This window comes from Protomyctophum bolini (assembly GCF_963924005.1).
Source record: "Protomyctophum bolini genome assembly, chromosome: 20".
NCBI classification, from domain to species: Eukaryota; Metazoa; Chordata; class Actinopteri; order Myctophiformes; family Myctophidae; genus Protomyctophum; species Protomyctophum bolini.
This window is the reverse complement of record NC_137881.1, coordinates 560820-584733: the sequence shown is the minus strand read 5'-3', so window position 1 is coordinate 584733 and position 23914 is coordinate 560820. Positions and strand designations below refer to the sequence as shown.

At 36.5% G+C, this 23914-nt stretch overlaps 1 protein-coding gene across 1 annotated transcript; it reads right to left on the bottom strand.

Annotated features, from left to right (window-relative positions):
• Positions 1 to 5841: 5841 nt before the first annotated feature.
• LOC308335875 (importin-4-like) lies at positions 5842 to 10931 on the bottom strand (the record flags this gene model as incomplete). Its single annotated transcript, XM_080793094.1, has 7 exons — positions 5842 to 5892; positions 6286 to 6351; positions 6823 to 7002; positions 8000 to 8363; positions 10267 to 10346; positions 10454 to 10540; positions 10848 to 10931. The coding sequence occupies 7 exons, from the start codon at positions 10929 to 10931 to the stop codon at positions 5842 to 5844; spliced, it is 912 nt and encodes a 303-aa protein (XP_080649220.1).
• Positions 10932 to 23914: the final 12983 nt, after the last annotated feature.

Below are 23914 nucleotides of genomic sequence, written 5' to 3'. Positions count from 1 at the left end.
CTTAATAGGGCTATTAAGTAATGCAGGAAGACACGACCCAGAACAGGATGCATGCTCGATACTAAGCCATGCAGGCAAATTTTCCAGGTTACATCCAGGATAGCAGTCATACCATAGATAAATAAAGTTTAAGTGAGCCGCCATATAGTATAACCTGAATTGAGGGAGTCCAAACCCTCCTTCGTTCTTACTTTTGCATGGATGTGGTCACAGCGAACTCTGTTGCATCACAACTGGTAGCCCATGTTTTTTGAAATTTTGAAAAAAAAAGTTAGCCTCGTTTCTCATCATTTTGGACCATGGGCTATAGCCCATATCGTACGGCATACTATAGCGCGCCGTTTTTCATCATTTTTGAGGATTTGAAAAAAATGACGAAATGACAAAAACGATGGGTTATAGCCCATGTTTTTGAAATTTTGAAAAAAAAAGTTAGCCTCGTTTCTCATCATTTTGGACCATGGGCTATAGCCCATATCGTACGGCATACTATAGCGCGCCGTTTTTCATCATTTTTGAGGATTTGAAAAAAATGACAAAATGACAAAAACGATGGGTTATAGCCCATGTTTTTTGAAATTTTGAAAAAAAAAGTTAGCCTCGTTTCTCATAATTTTTGACCATGGGCTATAGCCCATATCGTACGGCATACTATAGCGCGCCGTTTTTCATCATTTTTGAGGATTTGAAAAAAATGACAAAATGACAAAAACGATGGGTTATAGCCCATGTTTTTGAAATTTTGGAAAAAAAAGTTAGCCTCGTTTCTCATCATTTTGGACCATGGGCTATAGCCCATATCATACGGCATACTATAGCGCGCCGTTTTTCATCATTTTTGAGGATTTGAAAAAAATGACGAAATGACAAAAACGATGGGTTATAGCCCATGTTTTTTGAAATTTTGAAAAAAAAAGTTAGCCTCGTTTCTCATCATTTTGGACCATGGGCTATAGCCCATATCGTACGGCATACTATAGCGCGCCGTTTTTCATCATTTTTGAGGATTTGAAAAAAATGACAAAATGACAAAAACGATGGGTTATAGCCCATGTTTTATGAAATTTTGAAAAAAAAAGTTAGCCTCGTTTCTCATCATTTTGGACCATGGGCTATAGCCCATATCGTACGGCATACTATAGCGCGCCGTTTTTCATCATTTTTGAGGATTTGAAAAAAATGACGAAATGACAAAAACGATGGGTTATAGCCCATGTTTTTTGAAATTTTGAAAAAAAAAGTTAGCCTCGTTTCTCATCATTTTGGACCATGGGCTATAGCCCATATCGTACGGCATACTATAGCGCGCCGTTTTTCATCATTTTTGAGGATTTGAAAAAAATGACGAAATGACAAAAACGATGGGTTATGGCCCATGTTTTTGAAATTTTGAAAAAAAAAGTTAGCCTCGTTTCTCATCATTTTGGACCATGGGCTATAGCCCATATCGTACGGCATACTATAGCGCGCCATTTTTCATCATTTTTGAGGATTTTAAAAAAATGACGAAATGACAAAAACGATGGGTTATAGCCCATGTTTTTGAAATTTTGGAAAAAAAGTTAGCCTCGTTTCTCATCATTTTGGACCATGGGCTATAGCCCATATCGTACGGCATACTATAGCGCGCCGTTTTTCATCATTTTTGAGGATTTGAAAAAAATGACGAAATGACAAAAACGATGGGTTATAGCCCATGTTTTTGAAATTTTGAAAAAAAAAGTTAGCCTCGTTTCTCATCATTTTGGACCATGGGCTATAGCCCATATCGTACGGCATACTATAGCGCGCCGTTTTTCATCATTTTTGAGGATTTAAAAAAAATGACGAAATGACAAAAACGATGGGTTATAGCCCATGTTTTTTGAAATTTTGAAAAAAAAAGTTAGCCTCGTTTCTCATCATTTTGGACCATGGGCTATAGCCCATATCGTACGGCATACTATAGCGCGCCGTTTTTCATCATTTTTGAGGATTTGAAAAAAATGACGAAATGACAAAAACGATGGGTTATAGCCCATGTTTTTGAAATTTTGAAAAAAAAAGTTAGCCTCGTTTCTCATCATTTTGGACCATGGGCTACAGCCCATATCGTACGGCATACTATAGCGCGCCGTTTTTCATCATTTTTGAGGATTTGAAAAAAATGACGAAATGACAAAAACGATGGGTTATAGCCCATGTTTTTGAAATTTTGGAAAAAAAGTTAGCCTCGTTTCTCATCATTTTGGATCATGGGCTATAGCCCATATCGTACGGCATACTATAGCGCGCCGTTTTTCATCATTTTTGAGGATTTGAAAAAAATGACGAAATGACAAAAACGATGGGTTATAGCCCATGTTTTTGAAATTTTGAAAAAAAAAGTTAGCCTCGTTTCTCATCATTTTGGACCATGGGCTATAGCCCATATCGTACGGCATACTATAGCGCGCCGTTTTTCATCATTTTTGAGGATTTGAAAAAAATGACGAAATGACAAAAACGATGGGTTATAGCCCATGTTTTTTGAAATTTTGAAAAAAAAAGTTAGCCTCGTTTCTCATCATTTTGGACCATGGGCTATAGCCCATATCGTACGGCATACTATAGCGCGCCGTTTTTCATCATTTTTGAGGATTTGAAAAAAATGACGAAATGACAAAAACGATGGGTTATAGCCCATGTTTTTGAAATTTTGAAAAAAAAAGTTAGCCTCGTTTCTCATCATTTTGGACCATGGGCTATAGCCCATATCGTACGGCATACTATAGCGCGCCGTTTTTCATCATTTTTGAGGATTTGAAAAAAATGACGAAATGACAAAAACGATGGGTTATAGCCCATGTTTTTGAAATTTTGGAAAAAAAGTTAGCCTCGTTTCTCATCATTTTGGACCATGGGCTATAGCCCATATCGTACGGCATACTATAGCGCGCCGTTTTTCATCATTTTTGAGGATTTGAAAAAAATGACGAAATGACAAAAACGATGGGTTATAGCCCATGTTTTTGAAATTTTGAAAAAAAAAGTTAGCCTCGTTTCTCATCATTTTGGACCATGGGCTATAGCCCATATCGTACGGCATACTATAGCGCGCCGTTTTTCATCATTTTTGAGGATTTGAAAAAAATGACAAAATGACAAAAACGATGGGTTATAGCCCATGTTTTTGAAATTTTGAAAAAAAAAGTTAGCCTCGTTTCTCATAATTTTGGACCATGGGCTATAGCCCATATCGTACGGCATACTATAGCGCGCCGTTTTTCATCATTTTTGAGGATTTGAAAAAAATGACGAAATGACAAAAACGATGGGTTATAGCCCATGTTTTTGAAATTTTGAAAAAAAAAGTTAGCCTCGTTTCTCATCATTTTGGACCATGGGCTATAGCCCATATCGTACGGCATACTATAGCGCGCCGTTTTTCATCATTTTTGAGGATTTGAAAAAAATGACGAAATGACAAAAACGATGGGTTATAGCCCATGTTTTTGAAATTTTGAAAAAAAAAGTTAGCCTCGTTTCTCATAATTTTGGACCATGGGCTATAGCCCATATCGTACGGCATACTATAGCGCGCCGTTTTTCATCATTTTTGAGGATTTGAAAAAAATGACAAAATGACAAAAACGATGGGTTATAGCCCATGTTTTTTGAAATTTTGAAAAAAAAAGTTAGCCTCGTTTCTCATCATTTTGGACCATGGGCTATAGCCCATATCGTACGGCATACTATAGCGCGCCGTTTTTCATCATTTTTGAGGATTTGAAAAAATGACAAAAACGATGGGTTATAGCCCATGTTTTTTGAAATTTTGAAAAAAAAAGTTAGCCTCGTTTCTCATCATTTTGGACCATGGGCTATAGCCCATATCGTACGGCATACTATAGCGCGCCGTTTTTCATCATTTTTGAGGATTTGAAAAAAATGACGAAATGACAAAAACGATGGGTTATAGCCCATGTTTTTGAAATTTTGAAAAAAAAAGTTAGCCTCGTTTCTCATCATTTTGGACCATGGGCTATAGCCCATATCGTACGGCATACTATAGCGCGCCGTTTTTAATCATTTTTGAGGATTTGAAAAAAATGGCAAAATGACAAAAACGATGGGTTATAGCCCATGTTTTTTGAAATTTTGAAAAAAAAAGTTAGCCTCGTTTCTCATCATTTTGGACCATGGGCTATAGCCCATATCGTACGGCATACTATAGCGCGCCGTTTTTCATCATTTTTGAGGATTTGAAAAAAATGACAAAATGACAAAACGATGGGTTATAGCCCATGTTTTTGAAATTTTGAAAAAAAAAGTTAGCCTCGTTTCTCATCATTTTGGACCATGGGCTATAGCCCATATCGTACGGCTTACTATAGCGCGCCGTTTTTCATCATTTTTGAGGATTTGAAAAAAATGACGAAATGACAAAAACGATGGGTTATAGCCCATGTTTTTTGAAATTTTGAAAAAAAAAGTTAGCCTCGTTTCTCATCATTTTGGACCATGGGCTATAGCCCATATCGTACGGCATACTATAGCGCGCCGTTTTTCATCATTTTTGAGGATTTGAAAAAAATGACGAAATGACAAAAACGATGGGTTATAGCCCATGTTTTTGAAATTTTGGAAAAAAAGTTAGCCTCGTTTCTCATCATTTTGGACCATGGGCTATAGCCCATATCGTACGGCATACTATAGCGCGCCGTTTTTCATCATTTTTGAGGATTTGAAAAAAATGACGAAATGACAAAAACGATGGGTTATAGTCCATGTTTTTGAAATTTTGAAAAAAAAAGTTAGCCTCGTTTCTCATCATTTTGGACCATGGGCTATAGCCCATATCGTACGGCATACTATAGCGCGCCGTTTTTCATCATTTTTGAGGATTTGAAAAAAATGACAAAATGACAAAAACGATGGGTTATAGCCCATGTTATGATTTCGTACAGTAACAACACAACACCACACACTATAAATCTTACCCAGGTTCTCCATGAAGTTTTCCAATGCGTAGAAGGCCTTGGTGACGTGGCCCACCTTGGCCTGGTTCAGATGGGCCATGTATCCCAGCAGTAGAGGCACCAGCTCTGAACAGTACTTGCCGACGTCCGGCTGGAGAGAAGAGAGAAAGCAACAGAACACTGTCAGAGGTTAATGTAAACGTACTATTAACTGTAGATTAAGTTCAAGTAGACCAGTGCCGGCCTACTTAGGCATTTAGCAGACGCTCTTACTCCAGAGCGACTTACAGTAAGCAAGAAGAACACATGGTAATACATACAAATAGTCTTCGAGGATCATAAGTAAACTAAGAACCTAACATCCGTCTAACAGTAGAATAGCTGTACAATGAAACTACGAATATAGAATATACTACACTATAGAGTAGACATAATATGCCATCTAAATTACATAATGTTAGCCTTTGCAGTGTTTGCAGACGCCTGTATGGTCGTTGAGGCTAGTGCAAGTTCTACGGAAAGGGAACAATGTGAGTTGGGAAAGCATGCTCCACCCGGGTATGCATCCGTTGTCAGAGTCGCTTAAGATACAATGAATGTTCACTGCAACATGCGAAATAATATGTACCAAATAGACAGCATACATACACGCACACACGTTACACGATAGTAAGATCCTGAAGGAGAACGTCATATCTAAAAATATATATATTTTGTATTAGTCTGCAATGAGACGTGTTTCTAATTTGGCTGTGTGCCGTCAACACAACTCAAAATGGTTAAGGAAGGACCATCTAACTCTGTAATGCTAACAAATCAAATGAAGAGGTACAGTAGGCTCACCTGCAGGTGTTCAGAGAACTGTCCCAGGGCGAAAAGACCAGCACTGCGAACCACCTGATTACTGTCCGACAGGCTCTGACAGACCGTCTGCACCATTGACGACAGCAGCCTAACACACACACACACACACACACACACAGTCACACACACACACACACACACACACACACACACACACACACACACACACACACACACACACACACACACACACACAATGTTGGGCTGTCGAGTGTAGGCAGTATCCACAAATGTAGTTATTATAATTGTTGTATATATTTTCTCCAATGATGTGTAAATAATGTGTATAATATGATTTAAATCATAAACTGTAAATTGTATTTTTGTGGTGGGCAACAGGAAGACTTGTTGAATCGGCTATCCCTATATATACAAAGTCAAACAAATAAAAAATACTGCATCATGATCTCACAGGAACATGATGGGACCAACAACGAACAGCTGCAACTCCTCGGATGTCAATCTAAGTTCCTCCATTTACCTGATCCGCCTTGGTGAGGTGTTTCAGAGCCACAATCAGTTTTGGGATGAGCGAGCGCATCAGGTTCTGAGGGACAATACATCACTTCAATCAATACAGATTACAGAAGGTGATGTTTCACTTGTCTTAAATTACATTTTCCATACATAGTGTGAACAAAACATGCAAGTGATCAAGATACAAGCTTATAAATAATGCATCGCCACGTGTTGTGAGGATGTAGATCTGCTATTCGTTATACAACAACATATTGGTTACGGGTGACTGAATGCAATAGTTAATCTGACATAAACTTCCTAATGCTTTTGTTCCGTCTTCAAAGCTTCCCTCAAAGAAAACCTGCGCCAGTTTCCCTTTCACAGTAGCTTCACATGCATGTCCTAATATAGAGGGTATGTGCATGCATAACATTGTTTAATGCAAATCAGATTTTCAGACTTTTCTGTTTGGATGTCAAGGTCAGAAAGTCATTTTTGCCACTCAGTATACTACTCTATGCCCATGGTGACCTGAGATGGAATGATGATGATGCCTCACCATCTCCTCTGAGCCTGTATATGCGGTTATCGCAGTGAGCGTGAGGATGCAGTAGTACAGGGCCGTGGGGTTGTCCAGATCGTCCAACACGGTGCCAAACAGCTGGAGCAGCTGCCGGTAGTGAGGCTTGAAGGGCTCGGGGTTGGACTCCACCACCTTGCTCAACAGCAGGAGGCCCACCTGGGAACACAAAGGACACCTTTAGACTAAATATAAACTTTGGAGACCTAGTGAAATGAAAAATATGTTTTTTCACAGTTTTAGAGCATATCCGTGGTGACATGGGAATACCTAAATTACAATAGATGCCAAAACAATGGGGAAATTTCCATTTGTGTAGGTTTATATCAAAAGTCCCTAAAAAGCTCATTTTAATTACTTCCTGTTCCTGTGAGCAAAAACGTGCTGCGTGATGACATACATAGATTTGTTTTTGGCTTTTGTGCCTTTATTGATAGTATCAAGTGAAGATGGACAGAAAGGGGGAGAGAGAAGGGGAGAGACATGCAGCAAAGGTCGTCATGACCTGAACGGGACTCGAACACGCAACACGCTGTCAGGCAAGAGCCTATTATGTGGCATGCGCCTGGACCACTAGGCCAGCAGGCGCCTGACATACATAAGACTCTTGTGAATATAAATTAATCTTGATTTAATTCACCCATTTGATTCATATAGCTGTACCGTACCTTCCCTCAATCACAGGTTTTGATTACTGAACTACGCCGTTTTTAACCCATTCTGACCTGAGATCAGATTCATACGAGGTTTCCACGGGACACAAACTGGTCTGATTAACCCATTCTGACCTGAGATCAGATTCTAAAAATGTCAGTCGTTCTTCGAATTTTTCAAAAATAGCAGACCTACAAGCTCGTATCGCGCCACTCGGTGGCGCGCTATGAGCTTGTAGATCTGCTATTTTTCAATAGCTAAAGCATAACATGATGCCGACACCAAAATGGGTGCCCGGTCAGAATGGGTTAATCTCATTATTTCAAGATGACATCCAGACCGTATATTACTCATTTTAAACTTGATCAGCACACTAAAATATGTATCCAACATTGAACGTGTGTAGGCGTCGAGGTGACGAACTATCCTGGCGCCCACCGGTGAATCCTGGTAATATAAAATGTGATGGATTTCTCTGAACTTCTACTTGAGGTCTGTATACCTGTCTATCCTGAGGGTTGTTGCTGTTGGTGGACTGGTTGAGGAGTTGGAGGAGAGCTGGCCAGCGGTCAGGTGTCTCATGTTTATCCTGAGGGTTGTTGATGTTGGTGGACTGGTTGAGGAGTTGGAGGAGAGCTGGCCAGCGGTCAGGTGTCTCATGTTTATCCTGAGGGTTGTTGCTGTTGGTGGACTGGTTGAGGAGTTGGAGGAGAGCTGGCCAGCGGTCAGGTGTCTCATGTTTATCCTGAGGGTTGTTGCTGTTGGTGGACTGGCTGAGGAGTTGGAGGAGAGCTGGCCAGCGGTCAGGTGTCTCATGTTTGACCAACACCGCACTCAGCTGGGACAGGGAGTGGCGCACAGAATGTCTGCAACACAGAGACTTGAATGATTGATTGATTGATTGAAATATTTATTAACAGTTTGTAGAATTACAGTACATTTTAAGCACAAACTCAATACAGAGACTGTCAACTGTGAGTGGACGACCCAATTAAGCATTACACTTGTTTACAACAGGGTCCACATTGTTCAATTCATCAAAACATTTAGAGACATACAAATAGACACTTCTATGTAGTCAAAGAACAGAACAGGAATTCATCATGTAGGAGGCAAAGGGAAAGGATACATATACAGTGAGGGGAAAAGGGGGGGGCGGTGGGGGGGATTCAGATTTTACAGAGGCCAGTTTCGAATTGCAGCCATCCGTAGGTGCCCTTTGAGAGCGGTTTTGAAGGAGTCAAGGGATTCACATGTCTTAATGACTGTTGGTAGGGCGTTCCACATTTTGGTGGCATAGGAGCGAAAAGAATGAAGTCCCTTGTTTGTGCCGAATCTGGGTTGTACATGGTTTGTTGCACTCCCTCTGGTGTTGTGGGTGTGGACTTCGTTTACATTATCATGTATCATGGTGGTGTATCGAATCTTGTGGACCAGACCCATTGCAAGATGCTGTACTCTGTCGTCGACCCTAAGCCATCCCAGCCTGTCAAAGTGGGCAGGGGTGAGGTAGGTTCGGGGGGTGAGGCCAAGTAGGAGCCTGACCAGTTTGTTTTGGGAGGTCTGGAGCCTTGTTTTAAGGGCCTTTGAGGTGCTGTGGTACCACGAGGTGGATGCATAGTCAAAGAAACCTTGTACGAGGGCTCCTGTTAAGGTCTTCAAGGTGTTTTTGTTGACCAGTGAGGAGATCCTGTAAAGGAATCTTGTTCTTTGATTGACTTTTTTGATTACGTTGGTGGCCATTTTATCACCGGAAAGATTGGCCTCCAGGATGGAACCTAGGTAGGTAATTTCATCTTTTCGTGTGATAATAGTCACCCACTCTAACCAAGAAGTCATCTGCCTTGCTGAGATTACTATTTGATCCGAAGAGAATGGATTCAGTTTTTCCCAGGTGTAAGGATAGTTTGTTATCAGCAATGAAGGGCCAGTCATTCACATTCAGGCTGTGGTGTATATATTATAACTCATAGATTCACTGTACAGATATTCTACTGTTAGACAGATGCTAGGTTCTTAGCTTGCTCATGATTCTTGATAACTATTTATATGTATTGTTCCATTGTTTCGTTTACTGTAAATCACTCTGGATTAAGAGCGTCTGCTAAAGGCCAAAATTGTAATTGTAAATTGTGTATATATTTACATTGAAGGGGTCAAATACACCGGAGTGACACTCGTGGCAACTTACTCTGACTCTTGTGTGAAAGCTTTTAGCACGGCTGCCTTCAAGCTGCGGCACAATAAAACAAAACCATATCAAATTATCAATCATTATTAATATTCACCTCATTATACAAGCAGTAAGGAGATCGTATTCCAATGTTTTTTATTGGCCATTTCCCCTACCATAAGCCCAATGGGAGGTGTGCTAATTTGCTTATTTCCATCGCTCAAAAATCAATGTAAATAGTATCCCAAGTGGCATTTCGATGGAAATAAGCGAATTAGCACAAAAACCCAACACCCATTGAAGGCTTATATTAGGGGAAATAGCCAATAAAAAACATTGGAATACGATCTCCTTACTGCTTGTATAATGAGGTGAATATTAATAATGATTGATAATTTGATACGGTTGTTTTGTTTTATTGTGCCACAGCTTGAAGGCAGTCGTGCTGCAAGCTGCACTTTTGCACAAAATAACACCTGGACATCTTTGGTGGGGACGTAACCACTACAAATAAAGCCTTCTAGCATGGAATTCTCCTTTAAGGCACCCAATAACTTTGGTGACTGACTGCGCCACACACGGAATATCTCTAATACCTTTCTCTATGATCCGGGCTTATCTTCTTCCAATGTTGTTTCACTCTCATCCTCAGCATCACTGCAGCCGACTGCCGGATCTAAACAAGAGGTGAAAAGATAATAAAATACCAAAGTTATAACACAAGTAGATTTGAAGTTGATCTTCAGAGCATATTTAGAGCTCAGGTTAATAATAAAAACATACCTGAGGGTACTGAGAGCCAGTCATGACAGCACACAGTGCAGGGATGATGGCCGGATCTTTGAAAGCCAGCTTCAGCTGGGCTGTGGCCTGATGTGGGTAAACGGACACCAGACACACATCACTAGTTATGTGACTCAGAAAACACATTTGTCTACACAAACATCATTTCCCTCGTTGATATTACAAGATTGACAGTTTAAACTGTTGACAAAGTTGATTAAAAGCAGTTGTCGGCAGTCTCCCACTCCCACAGCAGACCTCTACATCCAGACAGCGTGTTCTGTCAAAAGCTTGACAAGGAATCCTCCCTATGCAAATAGTAGTTTTGGGCGGTTAGCTTGACAGCTAGCTGTCTGAATTTCCTTAATAACACTTGTGTATTACTATTAAATACGATAATACGCCGGTGAGAGAAGACACTCGAACGGAAGGTGGGTGAGGTTTGGTTGAAGTTGTGTCGTGACACACCGTTCCCCATGCACCACGCGGGCTGAACTATGGATGGATGGAGCTCCTTGCCCTAACCTTCCACATCTTTTCACTCCTCTGCAAACAGATGCCACATGGCCGTATTCCTGGCAACAGAAACATATCATAGGACGGTAGGACCTCTCTCATAAGGCCTGACTCTGTACGATGTGTAATCCACATTATATACGATCTGGTAGCTCTCCTTCAAATGTGATACAAATGGACTTCGTGTCTTCCCTTAGCTCCTAAAACATTATTTGACACTTTTGGTTGTTGAAAAACAGCTTCTAACCATTATTTGACACTTTGGTTGTTGAGAAACAGCTCATAAAACATTATTTTACACTTTTGGTTGTTGAGAAACAGCTCCTAAAACATTATTTGACACTTTTGGTTGTTGAAAAACAGCTTCTAACCATTATTTGACACTTTGGTTGTTGAGAAACAGCTCATAAAACATTATTTTACACTTTTGGTTGTTGAGAAACAGCTCCTAAAACATTATTTGACACTTTTGGTTGTTGAAAAACAGCTTCTAACCATTATTTGACACTTTGGTTGTTGAGAAACAGCTCCTAAAACATTATTTGACACTTTTGGTTGTTGAGAAACAGCTCCTAAAACATTATTTGACACTTTTGGTTGTTGAAAAACAGCTTCTAACCATTATTTGACACTTTGGTTGTTGAGAAACAGCTCCTAAAACATTATTTTACACTTTTGGTTGTTGAGAAACAGCTCCTAAAACATTATTTGACACTTTTGGTTGTTGAAAAACAGCTTCTAACCATTATTTGACACTTTGGTTGTTGAGAAACAGCTTCTAAAACATTATTTTACACTTTTGGTTGTTGAGAAACAGCTCCTAAAACATTATTTGACACTTTTGGTTGTTGAAAAACAGCTTCTAACCATTATTTGACACTTTGGTTGTTGAGAAACAGCTCCTAAAACATTATTTGACACTTTTGGTTGTTGAAAAACAGCTTCTAACCATTATTTGACACTTTGGTTGTTGAGAAACAGCTCCTAAAACATTGACACTTTTGGTTGTTGAGAAACAGCTCCTAAAACATTATTTGACACTTTTGGTTGTTGAAAAACAGCTTCTAACCATTATTTGACACTTTGGTTGTTGAGAAACAGCTCCTAAAACATTATTTTACACTTTTGGTTGTTGAGAAACAGCTCCTAAAACATTATTTGACACTTTTGGTTGTTGAAAAACAGCTTCTAACCATTATTTGACACTTTGGTTGTTGAGAAACAGCTCCTAAAACATTATTTTACACTTTTGGTTGTTGAGAAACAGCTCCTAAAACATTATTTGACACTTTTGGTTGTTGAAAAACAGCTTCTAACCATTATTTGACACTTTGGTTGTTGAGAAACAGCTCCTAAAACATTATTTTACACTTTTGGTTATTGAGAAACAGCTCCTAAAACATTATTTGACACTTTTGGTTGTTGAAAAACAGCTTCTAACCATTATTTGACACTTTGGTTGTTGAGAAACAGCTCATAAAACATTATTTTACACTTTTGGTTGTTGAGAAACAGCTCCTAAAACATTATTTGACACTTTTGGTTGTTGAAAAACAGCTTCTAACCATTATTTGACACTTTGGTTGTTGAGAAACAGCTCATAAAACATTATTTTACACTTTTGGTTGTTGAGAAACAGCTCCTAAAACATTATTTGACACTTTTGGTTGTTGAAAAACAGCTTCTAACCATTATTTGACACTTTGGTTGTTGAGAAACAGCTCCTAAAACATTATTTTACACTTTTGGTTTTTGAGAAACAGCTCCTAAAACATTATTTGACACTTTTGGTTGTTGAAAAACAGCTTCTAACCATTATTTGACACTTTGGTTGTTGAGAAACAGCTCCTAAAACATTATTTTACACTTTTGGTTGTTGAGAAACAGCTCCTAAAACATTATTTGACACTTTTGGTTGTTGAAAAACAGCTTCTAACCATTATTTGACACTTTGGTTGTTGAGAAACAGCTCCTAAAACATTATTTTACACTTTGGGAGGCAAATTATTTTGGGAGGCAAATTATTTTGGGAGGCAAATTATTTTGGCAAATTATTTTGGGAGGCAAATTATTTTGGGAGGCAAATTATTTTGGGAGGCAAATTATTTTGGCAAATTATTTTGGGAGGCAAATTATTTTGGCAAATTATTTTGGGATGCAAATTATTTTGGCAAATTATTTTGGGAGGCAAATTATTTTGGGAGGCAAATTATTTTGGGAGGCAAATTATTTTGGGAGGCAAATTATTTTGGGAGGCAAATTATTTTGGCAAATTATTTTGGGAGGCAAATTATTTTGGCAAATTATTTTGGGAGGCAAATTATTTTGGGATGCAAATTATTTTGGGAGGCAAATTATTTTGGGATGCAAATTATTTTGGCAAATTATTTTGGGAGGCAAATTATTTTGGCAAATTATTTGGGAGGCAAATTATTTTGGCAAATTATTTTGGGAGGCAAATTATTTTGGCAAATTATTTTGGGAGGCAAATTATTTTGGCAAATTATTTTGGCAAATTATTTTGGGAGGCAAATTATTTTGGGAGGCAAATTATTTTGGGAGGCAAATTATTTTGGCAAATTATTTTGGCAAATTATGTTGGGAAATTATTTTGGGAGGCAAATTATTTTGGGAGGCAAATTATTTTGGGATGCAAATTATTTTGGCAAATTATTTTGGGAGGCAAATTATTTTGGGAGGCAAATTATTTTGGGAGGCAAATTATTTTGGCAAATTATTTTGGGAGGCAAATTATTTTGGCAAATTATTTTGGGAGGCAAATTATTTTTGGCAAATTATTTTGGGAGGCAAATTATTTTGGCAAATTATTTTGGGAGGCAAATTATTTTGGCAAATTATTTTGGCAAATTATTTTGGCAAATTATTTTGGCAAATTATTTTGGGAGGCAAATTATTTTGGCAAATTATTTTGGGAGGCAAATTATTTTGGGAGGCAAATTATTTTGGCAAATTATTTTGGGAGGCTAATTATTTTGGGATGCAAATTATTTTGGCAAATTATTTTGGGAGGCAAATTATTTTGGCAAATTATTTTGGGAGGCAAATTATTTTGGCAAATTATTTTGGGAGGCAAATTATTTTGGGAGGCAAATTATTTTGGCAAATTATTTTGGGAGGCAAATTATTTTGGCAAATTATTTTGGCAAATTATTTTGGCAAATTATTTTGGCAAATTATTTTGGCAAATTATTTTGGGAGGCAAATTATTTTGGGAGGCAAATTATTTTGGGAGGCAAATTATTTTGGGAGGCAAATTATTTTGGCAAATTATTTTGGCAAATTATGTTGGGAAATTATTTTGGGAGGCAAATTATTTTGGGAGGCAAATTATTTTGGGATGCAAATTATTTTGGCAAATTATTTTGGGAGGCAAATTATTTTGGGAGGCAAATTATTTTGGGAGGCAAATTATTTTGGGAGGCAAATTATTTTGGGAGGCAAATTATTTTGGCAAATTATTTTGGGAGGCAAATTATTTTGGCAAATTATTTTGGGAGGCAAATTATTTTGGCAAATTATTTTGGGAGGCAAATTATTTTGGCAAATTATTTTGGCAAATTATTTTGGGAGGCAAATTATTTTGGCAAATTATTTTGGGAGGCAAATTATTTTGGCAAATTATTTTGGGAGGCAAATTATTTTGGGAGGCAAATTATTTTGGCAAATTATTTTGGGAGGCAAATTATTTTGGCAAATTATTTTGGCAAATTATTTTGGCAAATTATTTTGGGAGGCTAATTATTTTGGGATGCAAATTATTTTGGCAAATTATTTTGGGAGGCAAATTATTTTGGCAAATTATTTTGGGAGGCAAATTATTTTGGCAAATTATTTTGGGAGGCAAATTATTTTGGGAGGCAAATTATTTTGGCAAATTATTTTGGGAGGCAAATTATTTTGGCAAATTATTTTGGCAAATTATTTTGGCAAATTATTTTGGGAGGCAAATTATTTTGGGAGGCAAATTATTTTGGGAGGCAAATTATTTTGGGAGGCAAATTATTTTGGGAGGCAAATTATTTTGGCAAATTATTTTGGCAAATTATGTTGGGAAATTATTTTGGGAGGCAAATTATTTTGGGAGGCAAATTATTTTGGGATGCAAATTATTTTGGCAAATTATTTTGGGAGGCAAATTATTTTGGGAGGCAAATTATTTTGGGAGGCAAATTATTTTGGGAGGCAAATTATTTTGGGAGGCAAATTATTTTGGCAAATTATTTTGGGAGGCAAATTATTTTGGCAAATTATTTTGGGAGGCAAATTATTTTGGCAAATTATTTTGGGAGGCAAATTATTTTGGCAAATTATTTTGGCAAATTATTTTGGGAGGCAAATTATTTTGGCAAATTATTTTGGGAGGCAAATTATTTTGGCAAATTATTTTGGGAGGCAAATTATTTTGGGAGGCAAATTATTTTGGCAAATTATTTTGGGAGGCTAATTATTTTGGGAGGCAAATTATTTTTGGATGCAAATTATTTTGGCAAATTATTTTGGGAGGCAAATTATTTTGGGAGGCATATTATTTTGGCAAATTATTTTGGGAGGCAAATTATTTTGGCAAATTATTTTGGGAGGCAAATTATTTTGGCAAATTATTTTGGCAAATTATTTTGGGAGGCAAATTATTTTGGGAGGCAAATTATTTTGGCAAATTATTTTGGGAGGCAAATTATTTTGGCAGGCAAATTATTTTGGCAAATTATTTTGGCAAATTATTTTATTATTATTATGCAAGAATTTTGCATTCGTGCGTGCGTGCTACCTGTGTGTTGAAGGCGTCTCCCAGACTGGTGAACAGGTATTCATATCCGTACGCAGCCTTACAGTTGAGCCAGACCACATGGTACACACTCTGACCAATCCACGCAGAGATCACCTCCTTGATGCCGCGGAGACACGCCTCCTACACACACACACACACACACACACACATACAAACACACACACACACACACAGAACTAATGTTTAAACCATAGACTGTAAAAAATATGGACAAAGCGTTCCGCGGGTCTAACGTGAACGTAAAATGAAGCCTGTCAGTCCTTGCAATGGAAGTCGCCATCTTTCTAGATCAGTTTTGGCCCAGTTCAGGCCAGCTGGCCCATTGGCTGGCCCAGACAACGAGGCGGGACTTCCCCCTTCTTCTTCGTTGGTTTTTATTTTGACTCGAGTGGGTGGGGGATTATTTTGTAATCTGCAAATAATAATAATTTGCCTCCCAAAATAATTGCCAAAATAATTTGCCTCCCAAAATAATTTGCCAAAATAATTTGCCTCCCAAAATAATTTGCCAAAGAAACAGCTCCTAAAACATTATTTGACACTTTTGGTTGTTGAAAAACAGCTTCTAACCATTATTTGACACTTTGGTTGTTGAGAAACAGCTCCTAAAACATTATTTGACACTTTTGGTTGTTGAAAAACAGCTTCTAACCATTATTTGACACGTTGGTTGTTGAGAAACAGCTCCTAAAACATTATTTTACACTTTTGGTTGTTGAGAAACAGCTCCTAAAACATTATTTGACACTTTTGGTTGTTGAAAAACAGCTCCTAAAACATTATTTGACACTTTGGTTGTTGAGAAACAGCTCCTAAAACATTATTTTACACTTTTGGTTTTTGAGAAACAGCTCCTAAAACATTATTTGACACTTTTGGTTGTTGAAAAACAGCTTCTAACCATTATTTGACACTTTGGTTGTTGAGAAACAGCTCCTAAAACATTATTTTACACTTTTGGTTGTTGAGAAACAGCTCCTAAAACATTATTTGACACTTTTGGTTGTTGAAAAACAGCTTCTAACCATTATTTGACACTTTGGTTGTTGAGAAACAGCTCCTAAAACATTATTTTACACTTTGGGAGGCAAATTATTTTGGGAGGCAAATTATTTTGGGAGGCAAATTATTTTGGGAGGCAAATTATTTTGGGAGGCAAATTATTTTGGCAAATTATTTTGGGAGGCAAATTATTTTGGCAAATTATTTTGGGAGGCAAATTATTTTGGGAGGCAAATTATTTTGGGATGCAAATTATTTTGGCAAATTATTTTGGGAGGCAAATTATTTTGGGAGGCAAATTATTTTGGGAGGCAAATTATTTTGGGAGGCAAATTATTTTGGCAAATTATTTTGGCAAATTATTTTGGCAAATTATTTTGGGAGGCAAATTATTTTGGCAAATTATTTTGGGAGGCAAATTATTTTGGGATGCAAATTATTTTGGGAGGCAAATTATTTTGGGATGCAAATTATTTTGGCAAATTATTTTGGGAGGCAAATTATTTTGGCAAATTATTTGGGAGGCAAATTATTTTGGCAAATTATTTTGGGAGGCAAATTATTTTGGCAAATTATTTTGGGAGGCAAATTATTTTGGCAAATTATTTTGGCAAATTATTTTGGGAGGCAAATTATTTTGGGAGGCAAATTATTTTGGGAGGCAAATTATTTTGGCAAATTATTTTGGCAAATTATGTTGGGAAATTATTTTGGGAGGCAAATTATTTTGGGATGCAAATTATTTTGGGAGGCAAATTATTTTGGGAGGCAAATTATTTTGGGAGGCAAATTATTTTGGCAAATTATTTTGGGAGGCAAATTATTTTGGCAAATTATTTTGGGAGGCAAATTATTTTTGGCAAATTATTTTGGGAGGCAAATTATTTTGGCAAATTATTTTGGGAGGCAAATTATTTTGGCAAATTATTTTGGCAAATTATTTTGGCAAATTATTTTGGCAAATTATTTTGGGAGGCAAATTATTTTGGCAAATTATTTTGGGAGGCAAATTATTTTGGCAAATTATTTTGGGAGGCAAATTATTTTGGGAGGCAAATTATTTTGGGAGGCAAATTATTTTGGCAAATTATTTTGGGAGGCTAATTATTTTGGGATGAAAATTATTTTGGCAAATTATTTTGGGAGGCAAATTATTTTGGCAAATTATTTTGGGAGGCAAATTATTTTGGCAAATTATTTTGGCAAATTATTTTGGCAAATTATTTTGGCAAATTATTTTGGCAAATTATTTTGGGAGGCAAATTATTTTGGGAGGCAAATTATTTTGGCAAATTATGTTGGGAAATTATTTTGGGAGGCAAATTATTTTGGGAGGCAAATTATTTTGGGATGCAAATTATTTTGGCAAATTATTTTGGGAGGCAAATTATTTTGGGAGGCAAATTATTTTGGGAGGCAAATTATTTTGGCAAATTATTTTGGGAGGCAAATTATTTTGGCAAATTATTTTGGGAGGCAAATTATTTTTGGCAAATTATTTTGGGAGGCAAATTATTTTGGCAAATTATTTTGGGAGGCAAATTATTTTGGCAAATTATTTTGGCAAATTATTTTGGCAAATTATTTTGGGAGGCAAATTATTTTGGCAAATTATTTTGGGAGGCAAATTATTTTGGCAAATTATTTTGGGAGGCAAATTATTTTGGGAGGCAAATTATTTTGGCAAATTATTTTGGGAGGCTAATTATTTTGGGAGGCAAATTATTTTTGGATGCAAATTATTTTGGCAAATTATTTTGGGAGGCAAATTATTTTGGGAGGCAAATTATTTTGGCAAATTATTTTGGGAGGCAAATTATTTTGGCAAATTATTTTGGGAGGCAAATTATTTTGGCAAATTATTTTGGGAGGCAAATTATTTTGGGAGGCAAATTATTTTGGCAAATTATTTTGGGAGGCAAATTATTTTGGCAGGCAAATTATTTTGGCAAATTATTTTGGCAAATTATTTTATTATTATTATGCAAGAATTTTGCATTCGTGCGTGCGTGCTACCTGTGTGTTGAAGGCGTCTCCCAGACTGGTGAACAGGTATTCATATCCGTACGCAGCCTTACAGTTGAGCCAGACCACATGGTACACACTCTGACCAATCCACGCAGAGATCACCTCCTTGATGCCGCGGAGACACGCCTCCTACACACACACACACACACACACACACATACAAACACACACACACACACACAGAACTAATGTTTAAACCATAGACTGTAAAAAATATGGACAAAGCGTTCCGCGGGTCTAACGTGAACGTAAAATGAAGCCTGTCAGTCCTTGCAATGGAAGTCGCCATCTTTCTAGATCAGTTTTGGCCCAGTTCAGGCCAGCTGGCCCATTGGCTGGCCCAGACAACGAGGCGGGACTTCCCCCTTCTTCTTCGTTGGTTTTTATTTTGACTCGAGTGGGTGGGGGATTATTTTGTAATCTGCAAATAATAATAATTTGCCTCCCAAAATAATTGCCAAAATAATTTGCCTCCCAAAATAATTTGCCAAAATAATTTGCCTCCCAAAATAATTTGCCAAAGAAACAGCTCCTAAAACATTATTTGACACTTTTGGTTGTTGAAAAACAGCTTCTAACCATTATTTGACACTTTGGTTGTTGAGAAACAGCTCCTAAAACATTATTTGACACTTTTGGTTGTTGAAAAACAGCTCCTAAAACATTATTTGACACTTTGGTTGTTGAGAAACAGCTCCTAAAACATTATTTTACACTTTTGGTTTTTGAGAAACAGCTCCTAAAACATTATTTGACACTTTTGGTTGTTGAAAAACAGCTTCTAACCATTATTTGACACTTTGGTTGTTGAGACCAATGTTTTGTTGAGAAACAGCTCCTAAAACATTATTTTACACTTTTGGTTGTTGAGAAACAGCTCCTAAAACATTATTTGACACTTTTGGTTGTTGAAAAACAGCTTCTAACCATTATTTGACACTTTGGTTGTTGAGAAACAGCTCCTAAAACATTATTTTACACTTTGGGAGGCAAATTATTTTGGGAGGCAAATTATTTTGGGAGGCAAATTATTTTGGGAGGCAAATTATTTTGGGAGGCAAATTATTTTGGCAAATTATTTTGGGAGGCAAATTATTTTGGCAAATTATTTTGGGAGGCAAATTATTTTGGGAGGCAAATTATTTTGGGATGCAAATTATTTTGGCAAATTATTTTGGGAGGCAAATTATTTTGGGAGGCAAATTATTTTGGGAGGCAAATTATTTTGGGAGGCAAATTATTTTGGCAAATTATTTTGGCAAATTATTTTGGGAGGCAAATTATTTTGGCAAATTATTTTGGGAGGCAAATTATTTTGGGATGCAAATTATTTTGGGAGGCAAATTATTTTGGGATGCAAATTATTTTGGCAAATTATTTTGGGAGGCAAATTATTTTGGCAAATTATTTGGGAGGCAAATTATTTTGGCAAATTATTTTGGGAGGCAAATTATTTTGGCAAATTATTTTGGGAGGCAAATTATTTTGGCAAATTATTTTGGCAAATTATTTTGGGAGGCAAATTATTTTGGGAGGCAAATTATTTTGGGAGGCAAATTATTTTGGCAAATTATTTTGGCAAATTATGTTGGGAAATTATTTTGGGAGGCAAATTATTTTGGGATGCAAATTATTTTGGGAGGCAAATTATTTTGGGAGGCAAATTATTTTGGGAGGCAAATTATTTTGGCAAATTATTTTGGGAGGCAAATTATTTTGGCAAATTATTTTGGGAGGCAAATTATTTTTGGCAAATTATTTTGGGAGGCAAATTATTTTGGCAAATTATTTTGGGAGGCAAATTATTTTGGCAAATTATTTTGGCAAATTATTTTGGCAAATTATTTTGGCAAATTATTTTGGCAAATTATTTTGGCAAATTATTTTGGCAAATTATTTTGGGAGGCAAATTATTTTGGCAAATTATTTTGGGAGGCAAATTATTTTGGGAGGCAAATTATTTTGGGAGGCAAATTATTTTGGGAGGCTAATTATTTTGGGAGGCTAATTATTTTGGGATGAAAATTATTTTGGCAAATTATTTTGGGAGGCAAATTATTTTGGCAAATTATTTTGGGAGGCAAATTATTTTGGCAAATTATTTTGGCAAATTATTTTGGCAAATTATTTTGGGAGGCAAATTATTTTGGGAGGCAAATTATTTTGGCAAATTATTTTGGCAAATTATGTTGGGAAATTATTTTGGGAGGCAAATTATTTTGGGAGGCAAATTATTTTGGGATGCAAATTATTTTGGCAAATTATTTTGGGAGGCAAATTATTTTGGGAGGCAAATTATTTTGGGAGGCAAATTATTTTGGCAAATTATTTTGGGAGGCAAATTATTTTGGCAAATTATTTTGGGAGGCAAATTATTTTTGGCAAATTATTTTGGGAGGCAAATTATTTTGGCAAATTATTTTGGGAGGCAAATTATTTTGGCAAATTATTTTGGCAAATTATTTTGGCAAATTATTTTGGCAAATTATTTTGGGAGGCAAATTATTTTGGCAAATTATTTTGGGAGGCAAATTATTTTGGCAAATTATTTTGGGAGGCAAATTATTTTGGGAGGCAAATTATTTTGGCAAATTATTTTGGGAGGCTAATTATTTTGGGAGGCAAATTATTTTTGGATGCAAATTATTTTGGCAAATTATTTTGGGAGGCAAATTATTTTGGGAGGCAAATTATTTTGGCAAATTATTTTGGGAGGCAAATTATTTTGGCAAATTATTTTGGGAGGCAAATTATTTTGGCAAATTATTTTGGGAGGCAAATTATTTTGGGAGGCAAATTATTTTGGCAAATTATTTTGGGAGGCAAATTATTTTGGCAGGCAAATTATTTTGGCAAATTATTTTGGCAAATTATTTTATTATTATTATGCAAGAATTTTGCATTCGTGCGTGCGTGCTACCTGTGTGTTGAAGGCGTCTCCCAGACTGGTGAACAGGTATTCATATCCGTACGCAGCCTTACAGTTGAGCCAGACCACATGGTACACACTCTGACCAATCCACGCAGAGATCACCTCCTTGATGCCGCGGAGACACGCCTCCTACACACACACACACACACACACACACATACAAACACACACACACACACACAGAACTAATGTTTAAACCATAGACTGTAAAAAATATGGACAAAGCGTTCCGCGGGTCTAACGTGAACGTAAAATGAAGCCTGTCAGTCCTTGCAATGGAAGTCGCCATCTTTCTAGATCAGTTTTGGCCCAGTTCAGGCCAGCTGGCCCATTGGCTGGCCCAGACAACGAGGCGGGACTTCCCCCTTCTTCTTCGTTGGTTTTTATTTTGACTCGAGTGGGTGGGGGATTATTTTGTAATCTGCAAATAATAATAATTTGCCTCCCAAAATAATTGCCAAAATAATTTGCCTCCCAAAATAATTTGCCAAAATAATTTGCCTCCCAAAATAATTTGCCAAAGAAACAGCTCCTAAAACATTATTTGACACTTTTGGTTGTTGAAAAACAGCTTCTAACCATTATTTGACACTTTGGTTGTTGAGAAACAGCTCCTAAAACATTATTTGACACTTTTGGTTGTTGAAAAACAGCTTCTAACCATTATTTGACACGTTGGTTGTTGAGAAACAGCTCCTAAAACATTATTTTACACTTTTGGTTGTTGAGAAACAGCTCCTAAAACATTATTTGACACTTTTGGTTGTTGAAAAACAGCTCCTAAAACATTATTTTACACTTTTGGTTGTTGAGAAACAGCTCCTAAAACATTATTTGACACTTTTGGTTGTTGAAAAACAGCTTCTAACCATTATTTGACACTTTGGTTGTTGAGAAAAAGCTCCTAAAACATTATTTTACACTTTTGGTTATTGAGAAACAGCTCCTAAAACATTATTTGACACTTTTGGTTGTTGAAAAACAGCTTCTAACCATTATTTGACACTTTGGTTGTTGAGAAACAGCTCATAAAACATTATTTTACACTTTTGGTTGTTGGGAAACAGCTCCTAAAACATTATTTGACACTTTTGGTTGTTGAAAAACAGCTTCTAACCATTATTTGACACTTTGGTTGTTGAGAAACAGCTCCTAAAACATTATTTTACACTTTTGGTTGTTGAGAAACAGCTCCTAAAACATTATTTGACACTTTTGGTTGTTGAAAAACAGCTTCTAACCATTATGTGACACTTTGGTTGTTGAGAAACAGCTCCTAAAACATTATTTGACACTTTTGGTTGTTGAGAAACAGCTCCTAAAACATTATTTGACACTTTTGGTTGTTGAAAAACAGCTTCTAACCATTATTTGACACTTTGGTTGTTGAGAAACAGCTCCTAAAACATTATTTTACACTTTTGGTTGTTGAGAAACAGCTCCTAAAACATTATTTGACACTTTTGGTTGTTGAAAAACAGCTTCTAACCATTATTTGACACTTTGGTTGTTGAGAAACAGCTCCTAAAACATTATTTTACACTTTTGGTTGTTGAGAAACAGCTCCTAAAACATTATTTGACACTTTTGGTTGTTGAAAAACAGCTTCTAACCATTATTTGACACTTTGGTTGTTGAGAAACAGCTCCTAAAACATTATTTTACACTTTTGGTTGTTGAGAAACAGCTCCTAAAACATTATTTGACACTTTTGGTTGTTGAGAAACAGCTTCTAACCATTATTTGACACTTTGGTTGTTGAGAAACAGCTCCTAAAACATTATTTTACACTTTGGGAGGCAAATTATTTTGGGAGGCAAATTATTTTGGGAGGCAAATTATTTTGGGAGGCAAATTATTTTGGGATGCAAATTATTTTGGCAGGCAAATTATTTTGGGAGGCAAATTATTTTGGGAGGCAAATTATTTTGCGAGGCAAATTATTTTGGCAAATTATTTTTGGAGGCAAATTATTTTGGCAAATTATTTTGGGAGGCAAATTATTTTGGGAGGCAAATTATTTTGGCAAATTATTTTGGGAGGCAAATTATTTTGGGAGGCAAATTATTTTGGCAAATTATTTTGGGAGGCAAATAATTTTGGGAGGCAAATAATTTTGGCAAATAATTTTGGGAGGCAAATTATTTTGGGAGGGAAATTATTTTGGCAGGCA